The sequence below is a fragment of the Callionymus lyra genome, chromosome 1 (genome assembly GCF_982586985.1).
Source record: "Callionymus lyra chromosome 1, fCalLyr1.hap1.1, whole genome shotgun sequence".
Lineage (NCBI taxonomy): Eukaryota > Metazoa > Chordata > Actinopteri > Syngnathiformes > Callionymidae > Callionymus > Callionymus lyra.
In genome coordinates this window covers 18,701,307-18,718,336 of record NC_141818.1, presented here as the reverse complement: position 1 = coordinate 18,718,336, position 17,030 = coordinate 18,701,307, and the positions used below count along the sequence as shown (strand labels likewise).

Genomic DNA, 17,030 nt, shown 5'->3' with positions numbered 1-17,030 from the left:
TTTTTCTTTTCTCCATTATAGTCTTACTTAAACTGTAAAGTGTCTTGAGATAACTTTGTTACGATAAGACACTTTAAATTAAATTGAATCAAACAATGTTAAGACCAGCCTTAAATAACATCCCACCTCTGATTCGGACAAACGAAAGCGCTCGGATCGATCCCACGCTGTTTTCAGCGACACACACGTACGTCCCTGCATCACTCATGGTGATGTTGTCAACGATCACGCTGCTTCTGCCCGCTTCGTCCACAGTTGCACCTACAATTTAAAACCAGACAAACAAATAATACAAATATTAAAATAAGTATTTAGATGATGGGTAATTCGTAACATACCAGAGTGCGGCCTGTTGTTGACTGTCCAGGAGACGGCGGGGGGCGGAGTTCCATGTGCGTGGCAGGACAGCACCAGACTCTGTCCTCGGTTCAGAGTGACATCACTGGGCATCTCCTTAAAAATGGGCCTCATGTTGATGGAAAGGCGGATGTCTTGTCTCGCTGACCCCGCCACGTTGGTGGCCACACAAGTGAACATCCCAGAGTCTCCTGACTGTTTCCATGAATCAAACCCAAATCAATGAAGTATTCAAGACTCGTGGAGAGAAAAGAAAAGCAGCCACTCACCTCGGCTCGCTCGATGATCAGCTCTCCTGATCTGAGGACAGTGAATTTGCCGGGTATGTTGGGGACGATCGCCCCGTCTTTCTTCCACGACACCCTGGGCTCCGGAGAACCTTGAGGAGAACATGGCAGGAGCGCCTGGAAGCCTTGAATGACGGAAATTTCCGTCTGCACTGGAGGAATCATTGGTGGAACTAAAAGAAAACCCCATCATATCAGTTATCTACTTCAGCGATAGGGTTTTCAAGCCAAATATCAAAATAATGTTTGTTAAAAATACCTTTTAACACAATCCAGCTCTAGCAATGCAGCATGCCAAAGATTAGAGAAACAATGTTAGAGTTTGTTATTTCTGAACATCATTAAGCGATTAACGACAGAGTGAAAACAAGTGAGGAGATTTGTCAACACTTATTCATTTTGTGTTCATGCCTCTGCCAAGGACTATTTGTTTTTGCCAGCTTTGGTTTGTCTTTTATTAAAAGAATAGCATAAACAGTTGTCAATTTATTTTTATTTGAAAAATCAGGATTGGTTCCAAACGATTAAAGTTTAGTGGAGTTTCATCTGGATTTAGAAAGGTTTCCAGTGTTTTGTTTATGGCTTCTGCTGATAACTCTGCTAACTGCTGCTCATGGGGTAAACTCTGTTCAAGCAACACTATGTAAGATTTCTCTGTGCCCTCTTTTCTGCCCTGCTCTGGTGTTAAAATATTGTAATTTGGACGTTGAGACATTAGTTCAAAAATTGGAAAAAGGCTCTTATTGGACTGTTTTTTTTTTTATTCTCCTAAAATCTTTCTCAGAACTTTAACCATTATGGAAATGAGTGCAACCACCAATGCTGGATCAAATTGTATAAATAATTGTTTATAATAGCTAGATAATTCTGTTGTTTGAGTCATGTCTTTTTTTAAATAAACCAATCATCACAGAAAATATGATTAAAAAACCTTTTCAAACTGTTAACTTTGCTTTAACCCCTGTGCTATCTCAGGGTCAAAATGACCCGAAGGCCTGAAAACAAATTTGATACCCCTTGCGTTGGCTCTGGGTCAAGGTCATTTGTTTCCAGGCGTTTGGATCACCTTAACCCTGAGATAACACAGGGGTTAAGAACAAGGCCAAACCGGAAACTTGACTGTATAAAGAACAACATATAATGGGATAAATAAATAAAATAAATAAACTTGGTTACTTTGGTGATTAAATGATTAAAACAATGTTTAAATGTTGGAAGGCACAGTTCTGAAATAAAACTGGTCTAACAACCAAGTGACGTAGAAGTTTCATTTTGTTTGTTTTTCCAATAAAAATGTTGAATTATTGAACTTGTTTTATTGACTTAATTGTATTTTGAGTTTTGATAAACTAAAGTGAAACGAGCAGCGTTAGCTCGGTATAGTTGAAACGTGGATTCACCTTGAATGACCAGTCTCATGTCGTGACTGGCTCTGCCCGCCACATTCTTGGCCGTGCATGTGTAGAGGCCGGCGTCGCTGCGCTGAGTCGACGGGATGACCAAAGTTCCGTTGGAATACACATGCAGGTGAGAGCCGTCAGTCACGGGCCTCCTCTCTCTGTGCCAAGTCACTTCTGGTTGGGGCTGACCGTCGGCTACGCACTCCAGACTGACTGCCTGGCCCAGAACGGCTGTGTTCTCCACGCGTGGTACACTCAGCACCGGAGGCACTGCAGAGAGGAATTACCTCCATGAACAAGACTCTCGAGGCAGATTGAGGATGTTGTTACCTTGCAGCACAAGTTTGGTCCTCCCCACGGCCACGCCGGCCTCATTTTTGGCCAGGCATTGGTACAGCCCTGCATCACCAAGTGTTACCCTAGAAAACTTGAGGGCGCCGTTGGAAAGTACCGCCAGTCTATGACCTGCAGACCCAGTTCAATGGTTAAATGGTTGTATATTACGGTTATTAAATGGTTTATTTTCCTCTGTTTACCTGATGCTATAGGAACTCCTTCCCTTTGCCAGGAGACCGATGGTCTAGGGAGTCCATGGGAATCACAGGGAAGGATTGTCCCATGGTTTAACACCACTTGTACTTCCTCTGCCATTGGTTTAATACCCGGGGGTTCTAAACAGATCAAAGAGCATTTATATAAAATTAAACTTTGTGTTTTCCTCTTAGATGTACATGAACTCACCCTGGACACTGAGGATAATGTGTTTGTGGGCCAATCCAGCAGGATTTCGTGCTGAGCAGGTATAGCGGCCAGCATGACTTGGCAGTACTGAAGGGATCTCCAAAACTCCTACATGGGTTAAAAAAGTTTGTTATTTATTACCAACAAATACACAGTAGTACTTCAATAAAAGTAGATATTCACAGTTTCACAGCAGTTATAAATGAGGATCACTGTATAGTGATTATCAGGACTAAACATGGTCTTACCAGTTGGCAGGACACGGTAGCTTCCTCCTCTGGCTCCCAACTTAACCCCACCTTTGGTCCAGGTGATGGTGGGTTGAGGGCGTCCTTGTACATGACAGGGTAACACCACAGGAGACATCTTCACTGCCGTTACTGTCGTTACGTCATCTTCTATGGATGGTGGAACTGTTGTGACAAAGAGAAGAAAGAAAACGTTACTATTTGTTGAGAAGAAACTGTTGCCCAGAAATACTCAACAGATTTTGTCTCTGTCTTTCTGAAGTGATACATTATCTTTTTTCGTTCTTTTCACAAGATAAAGACTATATTTCTTGTCCAGCTGAATGTAACCTCTTTTTACTATAGCATTGTCAATTTATATCACAATCCTCTCCTAGACTACTGATGTTTTTCTTGCCTTATTTTGGTAATTAAACGATTGAAACTGTAATTTATTGCCTATATTTACCTTGTATAAGGACCTCAATGACTCTACGCTCTTCTCCGACCTCATTCACAGCCGTGCACTCGAAATAACCTTCGTCTTCGGAGGACGGTGACAGGAGGATTAGAGATCCAGAGGAAAGTAACCTGAACAGGATGAGAGGTTTTACAAGGAAGTCATAAGTTACATTCTCTTCACTTGTGAACCCAAATGTCACCTGTAGGCACCAGCATGCTGGTTCAAATCCAGAGGAGAACCGTTTCTTTTCCAGGAAACTTTCGGAGGAGGTATCCCTGCAGTCTCACAACTCAGAGCAGCTCTGATGCCTGTTGTCACTGTCACGTTGAATGGTCCGGGACTGATTGATGGAGCGACTGATGGGAGGAAGAAAATGCACTGTCAGATGTCAGCGTGAAACTTCAGTACGAATATAAAAGATCACACCAAATACACGGAGGTCCATCCCACGGTGATCCGAGCCGGCCTGGTTTGACACAGTGCAGTAGTATCGACCAGCATCACTCAGCTGGGTGTTGTGTACACGTAGGGAACCTTCTTCTAAAATGCTATATCTACCAAACGTAAGGTCGGTTAAACGTGGGATTTTTAAAGACAAGAATTTTCCAGAACTGGAAGCATACTTAATGTTATCATGAGGAATCGGGAAGCCATCCTTTCTCCACATGACCGTCGTAGAAACGTCACTTTCAACCTGACAAGGTAGAACTGCGTCCTCGCCGACATGTGTTGTCACCACTGCACTTCCCTCTTTTATCACAGGGGGCACTGTAGAGAATTTAAAGTGAGGAGACGTGTCTACAGAAAGGATCTCTAAACAAAAAGACTTACAAAGGATCTCCACAGTGAAAAAGAGACTGCTACTGCCGGCCATGTTGGTGACCACACAGCTGTAGTGACCGCTGTCCTCGGCTCTCACTTCCTGAATCTCCAGGTATTGACCTCCAGCTAACCTCTGGATACGACCACCAAGCTAAATAGATAACAAGCATGACAATTTTAAAACTGTGTACTAAGTTAAAATGACATTCTTTTCTTCACTTCTTGGTATATTTCCCTCATTTTCTATTATAAACGTCTTCCTTGTTTTCCTTGGGTACCCACCTGCATCTTGACCTCATCCTTATACCATTGAATATCAGGAGGAGGGTCACTGTCTGCCAGGCACTCCAAGGTCAGATGACCATTTACTGGCACCATAAGAGTCCTAACGTCACCAGAGCCCATGAGAGTAGGTGGGACTGAAAAAGAGATTAAACTCATTACTTGGGATGCTTAGATAATCAAGGGAAAAAAATGACTTCATCAATTGCATCATGATTTTCTCACCGCAAAACGAATTGAAAATACCTATATTAAAGGTCATTTGTTGCTTTTAAAGCCCCAGCTAGTATACTCTCCAGCTGAAGCATGAAGTCAACGCATATGATGCATTGGACCAAAATGTTGTACACCGTCCAAGTCACAGGCCAAAGAAATTGTAGATATACTGGCACTTGAAGTTTAAACACTGCAATCTTTGTATGTCCTAATATTAACATTAGTTGATGGTGGTCTAGTTTTTGGTTTGCTTATGAATTCGTTTTGATGTTTGTCACGCCAGGTTTGGATTCAAGGCCTATTGTTTGAGGAGGAGGAGATACTTCTATTGAAGATCGTGTTTTAACGCTTTAGCTTAATCCACAAAACATGCCTTTTTCCTCAGTATACTAATGACGGTGCTGTGACAGAACAGCACATCCTCTTAACCACCCTATAATCCCCACTTCCCATTGCAACTATCAACCAACCTCCACAATAATGAAGCAAAACAACGTTGGTTAAAAACCTGTACACAACTACCAACATTTCAAGACAGCACCTTGATCAAAACCTGGCTGTTGAAGAAGGAAATAGAGATACTGAACTTAAACTTGCAGCAATATTTTCATAGTGAGATATTGGAGACGACAGTGTAAAGAAGTAACTCAATGCACAAAGACAAGAAGATTTTCAGAGGTAATGATAGCAGACGACCTGAACTTGACAATAACTGTTCTGGTAGGTTAATTATTTATTATCTTGCTTGTTTACTGCCATGTTACAAGCTCTCCTCTGTAAGATAAACAAGCGGCATATATACGTACATATTTATTTTTCTTTTAAAAATACGCAATAGTATTGGAGGTCAACAGTTGAATCTGCAAAAACAAGCATTATATTTAGAGGCAGAAGTAAAGAAAAGTTGATCTTACTTTGAACTCTAACCCAATGATTTCTACCATCTTCTCCCGCGAGGCTGCTGGCCAGACATGTGTAGAGACCTGCATCCTCAACCTGTAAATTCATCAACCCCAATTTATTATCATGATCATTTGCTTGAGCGTCCTTTTTTTATTCTCTCGGAGCAACACTCTTTTCTTGAAATCACCTGAATTTTGCTGATTCTGACAAAGTGTCCATCATCCTGAACGATGTCACTCTTGGCCAGGGGGTGACCGTCCTTCAGCCAGCTGATGGTGGGAGGAGGCACTCCTTCTGCTGAGCACTCCAGCTCAAGTGGACTGTTGATGGCCAATGTCAGCTCTTCAGGAGAACTTGAACTGGTGACCTTTGGCGGCTCTGTTTGGGGTTGTTATACTTTGAATTTACTCCTAAACGTGATAAAATGTTGTTTTTTTTTTTATACCGAGAATGGTGAGGTTAAAACTCTTGGTGCTGCTGCCCGCCTGGTTACTGGCCACGCAGCTGTAGAGTCCAGCATCTGATGTCCGGACGTCAGGCAGCTGCAGTCGAGTCTCCTGCCCGTCCAGCAGCAGGTTCCTGTGCAGCGACAGCGGCTGACCGTCCTTCATCCAGGTCAGTGTTGGAGGTGGAATACCGCGGGCTTCACACGTCAAAGTCACAAGTGACCCTTGGACCACTGTAACCGGCTCCACTGGTTCAACGTGGTCAACACCAGGGGGCACTGCAGGACATGAGTTATCATTAAATATGACATTTTTAACCAATTTTGTTGTCACTACCTTGGACCTGGACATCGTAACTGAGCTCAGCAAGACCAGCAGGACTCCGAGCGATACACGTGTAAACTCCAGAGTCAGAAAGTTGAACAGGAGATATCCTGAAACACAACGAATTTTCTTAAATAAAATTTGAAATCCCATTGATCGTAGTCCTGGATCTGACAGTGAACTGACCGGAGGAGGGAGTCTCCGGAGAGGAGACGAGTGCGAGGAGACAAAAGAAGGGGATGACCGTTCCTCAGCCAGGTGATCTGAGGAGGAGGGTTTCCTTTGGCTTGACACTCCAGAGTCACAGTGGTGTCCTGTGTGGCTTGAACCTCTCGCGGTAAAGTGGTCTCACCGAAGATGGAGGGTGGAACTGAAGAGAAGATTATTTTAGTTTTGTTTTTAATAATACTTTTTTTTTTGTTTAAATTGTTCTAAGGTTTCCTGCCTCTAAAAAGGCCATCACTGTTAAAGTCTCTTCAGTAGTATAAACAGGGTAAATTAGAAGTATTTTAACCCCTGTGTTATCTCAGAGTCAAGCTGTCCCAGAGGCCCTAAAACAAATGTGTTTATGGTACCCCTTGCGTTGTCTCTGGGTCAAAGTGAACGACCTCCCTATCTTCCAGAAATACAAATGCAGTGGTGGAGGTCGTTCACCTTGACCCAGACCCTTGGCAATATAAGGGATACCACAAACACATTTGTTTTTGAGCCACTGTGTCAGCTTGACCCAGAGACAGCACAAGGCTTCCAAAATGTAGTCCAAGGATTTTAACCGCGCTCATCTCCAACAGAGATTTTAACTGCGACGATATTCCAGAGAGTTAGAAGCTAAAATTGCATGTAATCGACTTAGCAGCCCAAACATATACACACTTTATCAGGGATGTGATGTGTAAACGATGACTTACTCTGAACCAGGAGGTTGTAGATCTTGCTCTCTTGGCCTGCGGTGCTTACAGCCAGACAAGTGTACGTCCCGGAGTCGGCAGGACTCAGCCTCAGTAATGTCAGGGAGATGCCATCAGGAGAAACCCTGCGAGTCACAGCAACAAGGATTTGTATTCAACCTGCGATCACCCGTCGAAGTGATGGAATTCAGCGTGAATTCTGTGACAGCTGCGGAACATCTGCTGCTTGTGTGCACGATGATGAGGGCAGAGGAGCAGAACCAGAAACATTTGTCTGTTCATCGATCTGTCATGCTGATGATTCCCGGAGATGATGTTTAGCGCCGCGGAATGACTTAAAATAAGATCATTTGTCAAACACAAGAATCCACTTGTAATGTGAAAATTTTTGCTTAAATAAATACTTTAGAATTTATTATCATCACAGATCCATTGAGCGGTTGTTTGTATTACATCACGTTGTAAATGTTTGAGAATCCGATTACGTTAGTTCTCTTTTTGTTCCCTTCCATAAATTTCAAGCAAGTCATCTGACAGATGCTAAAATTGAGCTACTGCTTCTTCAAATAACAAGAGACAAGTTGTGTTTCTAGTGTATTTGTAATGATCCCCTATCTTTACATGTTATTTTGTTAGGTACTTTCCGTCATCTTCCTTGTTTCCCTTATATGTCAGCAGTTGACGGGGTCAGTTCCATACGTTGTTGGCAATCTGTCAATCATCCTGCCTTCATATACGCTGGACTTTCTACAGACCAGAGTCAGCTCGTTCCCAGTTTTGCCAGGTATGACGTACATGTATTTACCTTCTGGATACGTGATTTTAAACACTTTTACCATTGATGGCTCTTTTTCATCAGCACATTACGTTACTTGTTTTATTGTCATTTTTTATTTTGAAAATTATATCTTTAACTTTCATCCCTCTTTTACTGGTGTGAGCGGCTTTCCCCCAACCCGCTCTGTATGCATTTTGCCATCCTGTGTAAATTTTTAGTATTACATTTTCGTTTGAACCGTGGTGTGTTTTGTTAATTAAATTGAATTTGAGTATTTAGCCTACTGTCTTGTTCTTTTTCTTCCATTCCTGGGGCTCATTGTTTATCTCTTAGGACAGTCTTAGCTTCAGCAATTATGGCGGAAAAATGGATAATGCTTACGTGATGTGACGAGAGTCAGATTTCTCTATTGTGAGTCCATCTTTCAACCAGCTCAGCTTGGGTTTTGGGATTCCATTTGCTTTGCACTCCAGGGTCACATCCTCTCCAGTGGGTGCGCTCAGATCCGACGGGTGAACAGAATCCAGGATCGTGGGCGAGACTGTTTGGTAGAGATCGGTAAGACTTTTGCACAAAATATTACTAATAAATATTTTAAGTATTCACCCTGCACTACGAGCTTGTACTCCTTCTGGGTTTGTCCTTCGCTGCTCTTAGCCACACAGGTGTAGCGTCCAGCATGAATGAGCGTGAGTGGTCCCAGCTCTAGACGGTTCCCTCTCACTGACCACTGCCACTGCAGGCTGCTCTCTACAGACCAAACACAACCATATGTAGTAGATGAACAAAGGAAAATCAGCATCAGAACTTACCTATCGGCGTTCCATCTTTGAGCCAAGTGATGCTGGGCATCGGGACCCCTGAAGCCTCACAGAGCAGGGCAATATGGGACCCCAGAGTGGCGTTTAAAGACTCCTCAAGGGGCCCGTCCAAAACTGGGGGGACTGTAGAAAGCCAGTTAATTTATGATTTTCCAGGGTCGACTCAATTGACTACGAAGAATGCATGCACTCACCGTAGACAGTAAGTCTGAAAGTCCGGTCCACTTGACCCACCACATTGGAAACTTTGCAAGTGTAGGAGCCACCATCAGACATCTGGAAACATCCGGGAAGACGTTTTATAGTGATAAATGCAACAGTATTTACATTAACATGACTGAGGAAAGTCAAGATAACCTACATGACCATTACTACATGATGTAGTAATGATATTCTGATTAAGCGTCATGAAGCAGAGTCCTATTTTAAATCCCACTAGATGGCACCCTCACCTTAGAGTATTTATTTAAAGACAATTGAAAAGGCGTTCAAAGCTGTTGAGTTTGTATGTTCTCCCTGTGCTTGCCTTGTTTTACTCTGGTTCCCTCCCTTAGTCCAAAAACATACAGAGACTGCTTTGGTTCTCTAAATTCTCGGTAGTTGTGATAGTGTGTGTGATTGGTTGGTTGTTTTTATTTTTGTGTGTCATGTGACATGCTGGCGACCTGTAATGGTGACCCTTGAATCTCGCCCCATTAACAGTTGTTTTGAATGAGTTTAAGACTTCTTATCTTTTCTCCCTACCTTATTTAGATGTAACTCTACAGTCGCAAATAGTAATACATTTTGCACTTTGGAAGATTGTTTTTTTTCTGGCTCCCTCCACAGAAACAGCGTAATGGCATTTCATTTACACAGCATGTGCATGTGTTTATTTAACAAGATAAAGCTCCTATTATGTTGGTTTTCTCTTCCTGTAACCTTTAAACATTATCAGTACTTCACACATGATATAAATAAATAAATAATCAGAGAAATATGTATTTCTGCTTTAATGTAAATAATCTAAATGTTTTTTTTTTCTTAACATTTGAATTATATACAATTTCCTAATTATGTTTATAAGAATAAAATATTTGTTTAAAAACAAAAAAAAATAGCGAACTTTAAAAGACAATAAGCTTTGATAGTGACTTGTTTTAGTTAAGTTTCTTCGCCGGTAATGAAATAAATAAAAGCTGTTTGACGTCAGAGAACTTCTATGACATGTATGAATGATTACAACATTAAACAATAACACATTTTGAGTGAACGTCTTACATGAGTCTTGGATCAAAGCCCTGAACATGAATAATGTAAAAACCACTCGGCTGACCTGGACCCCAACAATGTCCAGCTGGTGGCGATCTATCTTCAGTCCGTTCCCTTCTGTCAGCTGCAGCCCGTTTTTGTACCATGTGACCTCGGGCTCGGGAACACCATTGGCCTGGCATCGCAGCGTGACCGACGATCCCACCTGAGGGGTGACCGGGTCTGACTCAGCATCCAGACGGGGCTTCAGGGTGGGCACCACTGTTGGGTATTTGGAAAAGAAATGATCTCAGAGTGATTCAGTTGCCACGAGTCACTTCGGAACTATTCACTGTCGCAGCTGGAACGTTGTAAACTGCTGACACGGTGTTATGCTCGTTCTGTTTATGGAAGAGATCTGTGCAGATGTCTCACCGTAAACACTGAGGAGGATGCTCTTCTGGTCCTGGCCTGCTGAGTTAGTAGCTGTGCATACATACTGTCCTGCGTCATCCAGTCGTGCTCGAGGCAGCTGCAGCATCTGACCACCTGAAACACAACGCATTACTTACTTACTTACTCCGTATCTTTCCTTTAAGAAACCCTTACCCTTACTGTCAATCTGAACGTTATAGTAACTCTATGGACAAATACTTTACAATTTCATTTGCAGCAAAAATCACTTAAAGTGTGCCCCCAAGGGCCACATTCAGCCATTTATGTAGCCTTGACAAAGTCAGATTGATAGAATAAAACTTATTATGATCACACATTTTTTTACAGCTTCACTTGCTACTTCTGAGTACTAATATATTTGGTAATTGTTACTTCTCTTCACATTTCTTTTAACATTTAAATTATTTTTTAATTAACTAAAACTTTAACTTAATTTGATCATGTTTTCCCTCAAGATGAATAAAAAAAACAGAAAAATATATATTTTTCATAAGATACTCAACACTCAAATAGAAAATATTCACTTATTCATTAATTATATTGAAAAACTTGAAAAGAAAATATTCACACATGCATGAGTTTTATTTGATGTTAAATATATATATATATATTAAATGTAATTGACTCAAATTAAATGTTTTTTTTAATGAAATAAACTTGAAAAATATAAAAATATGTATTATTACAGTTTTTCTATTAAATGGATTTTTATATATATTTAAAAAACATTTACATTTTAGTTTTATGACAGCGCACGTTTTCCCCTTTTTTTCTTTCTGCATTAGTGTTTTTTTTAAATCAATAAACATGTTTATTAATGTATAAATATAAATGTTTATAACTTATCTTAATCTGTCATTTTGGCCCCCGTACAACAGGCGAAGTGTAACATGTGGCCCCAAGGGGAATTCAATTGTTTAACCCCTTAACTGGAATTACCAGAATGAAGCAACTAAAGTTGACAAGTTAGAATAAAGTTAACTTAAACCAGAAACTTTTTTTTTTTCATTTGAACATGACTTTTGCCAACCCAAATTAGAGTTGTGTTGTATAAGAAATGGATAAAAACATCAACATTTGAGTTTCCATAGACATACCTGGAAGGATGTGGACCCCGGTGCTAAAGTGTAGGAGCTGCCCATCCTTGGTCCAGGTGATCTCTGGTGGAGGGTACGATTGGACATCGCACAGCATCGACACCATATGACCCTCAATAACGCTGACCTGTTCCTCCTCCTTCTGACCTTGTATTTTTGGAGGAACTAAAAAATAAACATATTTATATAAACCATTAAAAACCATAAATGTGAAAAAAAAATGGTTGCCATAACTGACCTTGAACTGTCAGACTGAAGAGCTTCTCGACCGTCCCCACTTTGTTTTCGGCGACGCACCGGTACCCCGCCATGTCTGATACTTGAACACTGAGGAACTAGGGGATGTTACGAAAGATTTTAGGTTAAAACCATGTTGGTGATTTGTTGTTTTGCAGCTCTCACCTGGAGTTGTGTCCCGTCCTCACTGATCAGATGCTGCGAGTCCCTGTGAAGCGGCTGTCGGTCTCGCAGCCAGGTCACCAGCGGCGGCGGGTTCCCGTTCACGTCGCAGTGCAGGACCACGGTGCTGTTCACCACCGCTCCTATTTCCTCCATGAACTCCTCAGTGGCGCCCATGATGACCGGAGAGACTGGTGACAACGAAAACAGAAGCGGTGAGAAGCAGTTTTCGGACGTATTCAAGCATATTAGAAGATGATTTACCCAAAACCTCCAGTTCAAAGTGCATGTGGTCTTCTCCAGCTTCATTCACAGCTTCACATGTGTATTTCCCAGCATCCTCTTTGCGTACCCGAGGTATCTGCAGCACCTGTCCACCTACAGGAAGGAATATGTTAAAGAATCGTAACTCTTCTTCTCTGATAATTTTCTGGTAAACCACCTGGCAGCAGCATCACTCCATCAGCCGAGGTCAGCTTCCTGCCGTCTTTGTACCAGTTGAGCTTGGGCGGTGGGATGGCGTTGCTCTCGCACGACAGACTCAGGGGATGACCCAGGATCACCTCTCGCTTCTCCACCATGTCATCATTGTCCTCGTCGTCCTCGTGTCCCAGACCCCACGCTGCCTCCCGGTTAGTCACGCGCTGAAAGACTGGAGGAACTGAAACAGGAAATATAAATTACCTTCTGGCTGGTGAAACATCTTGTTTATCGAACCAAACACACCTTGTAAGGTGACACGGAAGTCTCTTTTGTCCTCTCCAGCCGAGTTGGTGACCACACAAGTGTACTGGCCCTCGTGTGACATCATAGCGTTGTCAATGTGGAGGTAGTGACCACTTTCTTTGATGCCAGCGTGGAGGTTACCAGTCATCAGCTACATCATATTCAAACAGCACATGATGGTTTTTTATCAATGAATGCCTTAACAGTATGCAATTGTATGAATTTTGACATTGTAAATTTGATTAGCTTCACAGAGACAGAAATATAGATGTTATTTGGGGGAGTATTATAGGTCAAATGTAATTAGCATTAAAGCTACAAGCATTAGCTTCTTTAGCATTAGCATCTAGCTTTTGAATATCAATCACAAACTAGAAAAGTACTTGTATAAGTGCCAGCAACACTTTTGCCACAATTCTGCATTCTGTAATGAAATATTTATTTTCCTATTAATGGTGGCGGTCTATCCTAAACCATGGTGTATTTATTTGTCTAGTTCATGTGATGGTATTTTTATTTGGGCCTAACAAAAGGATTTGTTTATACATTTGTGGAAATTCATCATTATTCATCATTTTTGTTTTACGAGCAAACATAGCAACAAAAAACCAACAACAAACCAATAAATGACTCGGGGGGAGGGGGGGGGGAATTGCACAAAATTTAAAAAAGGTGTTTTTCTTTTTAATCAGAGTCTAGAATTAATGTATCAATCGAGTTTGGCGGAATAAAAGGGCCATACATACATACAACACTGACCTGTCCATCTTTGAACCATGAAACTTTCGGCTCAGGAAATCCTTTAGCCAGGCATGAGAGAGTTAAACTTCCATTGATACGAACTTTCTCTTCTTGAGTTCCAAACATCAGGGAAGTCGCATCACCCTCTATCTGTGGTGGAACTACAGGGGGAAAAAACAGGATTTATGAAGGATCAAAAGGTATTTCAGGGCCCATATAAGAAGTTAACAGAAAGAAATGTTAAAAAATAAAATGAGAAATAAAACATCATCTAGTTAATGTCCTACCAAGAACCCCCAGAGAATACTGTTTGATGGCGGTCCCGGCTGGATTGGAGGCCCTGCAGGTGTAAAGGCCGGTGCTGTCTCCTTGTGCTGAGCCCAGTCTCAGAGCCTGACCCCCACGGGTGTAGGTCAGCTGGGGACTGGACACTATGGGCTGGTTGTCCTTGAGCCAAGTGATTGTAGGGGCGGGGGAACCCTCTACATCACAGGAGAGAACTGTGGGGAACCCTAGAACCACGGTAACCTCCGATATGTCACTGGGCCCCTTGATGATCGGGGGGGCTGCAAGAAAAGATGAGAAAATATATATTTATTAAGCGTCTCAGGCAACTTTTGATGGGACTATAATCTACATGGCGGTCGTCCACCATTTATCCCATGAATTCACTACAGTGGGAGCCAAACATTGCTGTGTCTATGAGGAGATAACACCTTCATAAATCGTACTTAGATCATGGCAGGGATGAGCGAGAGAAAGAAAAGCCGGAAAAGATGAATTATGACCTTGAACTGTGAGCCTGAACTGCCGCATCTGAGTCCCAGCATTGTTGCGGGCCAGGCACTGGTAAACGCCCTGATCCCTCAGCCGGACGGACTTCACCCTCAACACTTGACCGTCTTCCAAAAACTCCACATGTGGATCTCCGTCCCTGGAGAGAACCCTAGATGAAGAAGGGGAAACAAGAGATGATGTCGATGGATGACATGCTCGGGGCTCTCAGAGTCACGTCAGTAAATTATAAGTGGGGATCTTACTCTCCGTCACGGCTCCATTCCACTCTCGGTGCTGGACTCCCACTGACCCGGCACTGAAACTCCACCTCCTGTCCCAAAACTACGCTCATCTCCTGCATTCTGGAAGCTCCAGAAATGACTGGTGGTGCTGAGAAATGTAGTGAAACATTAGTTTTAATATTACACATTTTATCACACATCAATTTATATTAAAGCTACAGAGCCAAAAGTTCCGGGGGTTCTACTAGGAGAACCAAAAGAACATCATTCAATTACTATGGTTTGATGTCAAAGATGTCAAACAAAACTTAAACTATCGAAAATATTTCTGATTTGGGGATTTTCAATCACAATATTGGGAGTGCAGCATTTCTTGCCAAATGGGTAAATAAAGAAGAGGATCTATATCCAGTAATTTCGTCATTTTTCGGGGGGATATTTATACTATTACATAAAAACTCTTTCAACAATCTTTCATGTTTTAATTGTGGTTTATTTATTTATCAGTTCTTTTTTCATTTTATACTTTTACACGTATTTGTAAAGTGTATTGTTATATATATTTTTTAATAAATAAAAAATACAATATATTCAATAAAATAGTGCAAAAAACAATAAACAACAATAATATTAATAATAATACAGTGCATTATTATAACGTTTTTTTTTTTTAATAATTTTTCATATTTATTTTCATATTGACATGTTCTTGGATTATATTTAACATAAGCAGAAGATGGATGGACTCACCTTGAACGACTATGTTATAATCCCTCCGGGCTTCTCCTGCCGTGTTTTGAGCAAAGCAAGAAAACTGTCCGGCATGTTCCGGCTGCACTCTGTAGATTCTGAGCAGTCGGTTTCCATTTTGCAGATACACACCAGGAGTGTCCACCTGAGTGAGCACAAGTCTGACCAGTCATGAACCCAATTATGTAGTGAACATGCTGTCCGCTTGGGGGCACTGTACAGCTATATTAGCCTGTACCCTGTAATAAGGTAATTTGTACTTACATGATGACCGTCTTTAGTCCAGGTGATTGTAGGAGAGGGGATACCAAAGGAGTCACAGCCCAAAGTGAGAGGCTGCCTCAGGCTGACAGTGAGGTTCAGGGGTTGTCCGTCGTCTTGGATCTCAGGAGGAACTGTAGTCGACAAAGATATATTTGAAAAAATAAAGATCTGAAACTATGATTTAACAAGTTCTCACCATTCACTTTGAGCCTGGTCTTCCTGTCCACGGAACCGGCCTGATTGGTGGCCACGCACTTGTAGTCCCCGCTGTGGCCCGCAGACGCTTGACTAATCTCAAGAGCGCCATCTCTGCTCACGGAAAACCCAGATTGTTCCGGATATATCTCCAGGCCGTTCTTGAACCAGCGTACTTTGGGATGTGGTGAACCTACAGGGACACAACAAGAAAACCATTCACAGAAGGATATAAAATGAAATTTATTGATTCTGTCTGTCCAAAAAAAAAAAAAAAAGAAAAGTTCATTCCGTCTCTACAGGGGGAACGTAATGGGCTCCAGGCCCAGACTGGAAGCTCTGATTTATCTTCTGAACGTAAGGTCAGCACAAGGAATTGAGCCAATTATGGATTAACTGCTAGAAATACCAAGCTAATCAAAAGTTTATATGATTTAATAAGTAGGATTATTATGTTCGGAGCCAGACTTTTTCACCTGCACTGCAGGAAGGAGAGATTCCCCCACTTTTTGTCGGATTATCTATTTATTTTAAAAATGTTTTATTTAGTGTTTATAACTCCCTCCCCACATTTTTGTATTTATGTAGTGTGTGCATTTTATGAACATTTTCTTTTACTAATATATTTATAATTATTTGTTTTAATTATGTTGTTTATTTTATCTTATTTTTATTGTATTATTATTATACTAAAATTATCAATTTATTCCTGTAATTTTTTTTTACTATTATTATTTTTAATAGGTATACTATATGTTTTATTATGATGTGCATGTTTGTTTAGTTTTTTTTGTGAACTGCTGTGACTACTTAAATGTCCCCCCATGTGGGAAAATTAAAGGTCCATCAATAAATCAATTCAAATATCCGTCAATATTCACTGCTAAAGAGAGGTCTGGAGCGGTGGGAAAAGTCTGGACTCTCCTTTGAAACAGATGTGCGCCGTAGATTACTGGGCTGGACGGAGCCGCAACGGTGGAATTAGGAGAAAAGGTGGAGGTGGATCCTGGAGGGTCAACTCTAAAGCTCCTCACATACACACACGGATATCAAACATCCGTGGATTCCGAACCTAAAGCAATGCTATCATCTCCCGCTCAACTCCACACATGTTTATACTTAAGCAACTCTAACGCATATTCATTATCTCACTGCTGACAGGAAGTACATGCAGATGT

The 17,030-nt window shown here is 41.5% G+C and overlaps 1 protein-coding gene across 1 annotated transcript in view; it reads right to left on the bottom strand.

Moving 5' to 3' along the window:
• The window catches only part of hmcn2 (hemicentin 2), a 55,015-nt gene that overhangs the window by 11,686 nt on the left and 26,299 nt on the right, over positions 1-17,030 (bottom strand). The window contains exons 26-64 of the mRNA XM_087795990.1: positions 15,854-16,045; positions 15,658-15,788; positions 15,394-15,538; positions 14,665-14,791; positions 14,413-14,570; positions 13,912-14,190; positions 13,643-13,785; positions 12,884-13,034; positions 12,600-12,818; positions 12,422-12,535; positions 12,161-12,348; positions 11,997-12,093; positions 11,759-11,923; positions 10,641-10,754; positions 10,291-10,487; positions 9,170-9,251; positions 8,967-9,098; positions 8,761-8,904; positions 8,536-8,695; positions 7,377-7,501; positions 6,655-6,838; positions 6,481-6,578; positions 6,144-6,422; positions 5,886-6,076; positions 5,710-5,791; positions 4,580-4,716; positions 4,307-4,448; positions 4,099-4,243; positions 3,902-4,029; positions 3,675-3,831; positions 3,482-3,603; positions 3,034-3,198; positions 2,786-2,893; positions 2,581-2,715; positions 2,375-2,509; positions 2,045-2,314; positions 627-817; positions 339-552; positions 127-261 (exon numbers count right to left, since the gene is read on the bottom strand). Of these exons, the coding sequence (XP_087652116.1) occupies positions 127-261; positions 339-552; positions 627-817; positions 2,045-2,314; positions 2,375-2,509; positions 2,581-2,715; positions 2,786-2,893; positions 3,034-3,198; positions 3,482-3,603; positions 3,675-3,831; positions 3,902-4,029; positions 4,099-4,243; positions 4,307-4,448; positions 4,580-4,716; positions 5,710-5,791; positions 5,886-6,076; positions 6,144-6,422; positions 6,481-6,578; positions 6,655-6,838; positions 7,377-7,501; positions 8,536-8,695; positions 8,761-8,904; positions 8,967-9,098; positions 9,170-9,251; positions 10,291-10,487; positions 10,641-10,754; positions 11,759-11,923; positions 11,997-12,093; positions 12,161-12,348; positions 12,422-12,535; positions 12,600-12,818; positions 12,884-13,034; positions 13,643-13,785; positions 13,912-14,190; positions 14,413-14,570; positions 14,665-14,791; positions 15,394-15,538; positions 15,658-15,788; positions 15,854-16,045 (6,081 nt within the window). The remainder of the gene's footprint in view (positions 1-126; positions 262-338; positions 553-626; positions 818-2,044; positions 2,315-2,374; positions 2,510-2,580; positions 2,716-2,785; positions 2,894-3,033; positions 3,199-3,481; positions 3,604-3,674; positions 3,832-3,901; positions 4,030-4,098; positions 4,244-4,306; positions 4,449-4,579; positions 4,717-5,709; positions 5,792-5,885; positions 6,077-6,143; positions 6,423-6,480; positions 6,579-6,654; positions 6,839-7,376; positions 7,502-8,535; positions 8,696-8,760; positions 8,905-8,966; positions 9,099-9,169; positions 9,252-10,290; positions 10,488-10,640; positions 10,755-11,758; positions 11,924-11,996; positions 12,094-12,160; positions 12,349-12,421; positions 12,536-12,599; positions 12,819-12,883; positions 13,035-13,642; positions 13,786-13,911; positions 14,191-14,412; positions 14,571-14,664; positions 14,792-15,393; positions 15,539-15,657; positions 15,789-15,853; positions 16,046-17,030) is intronic.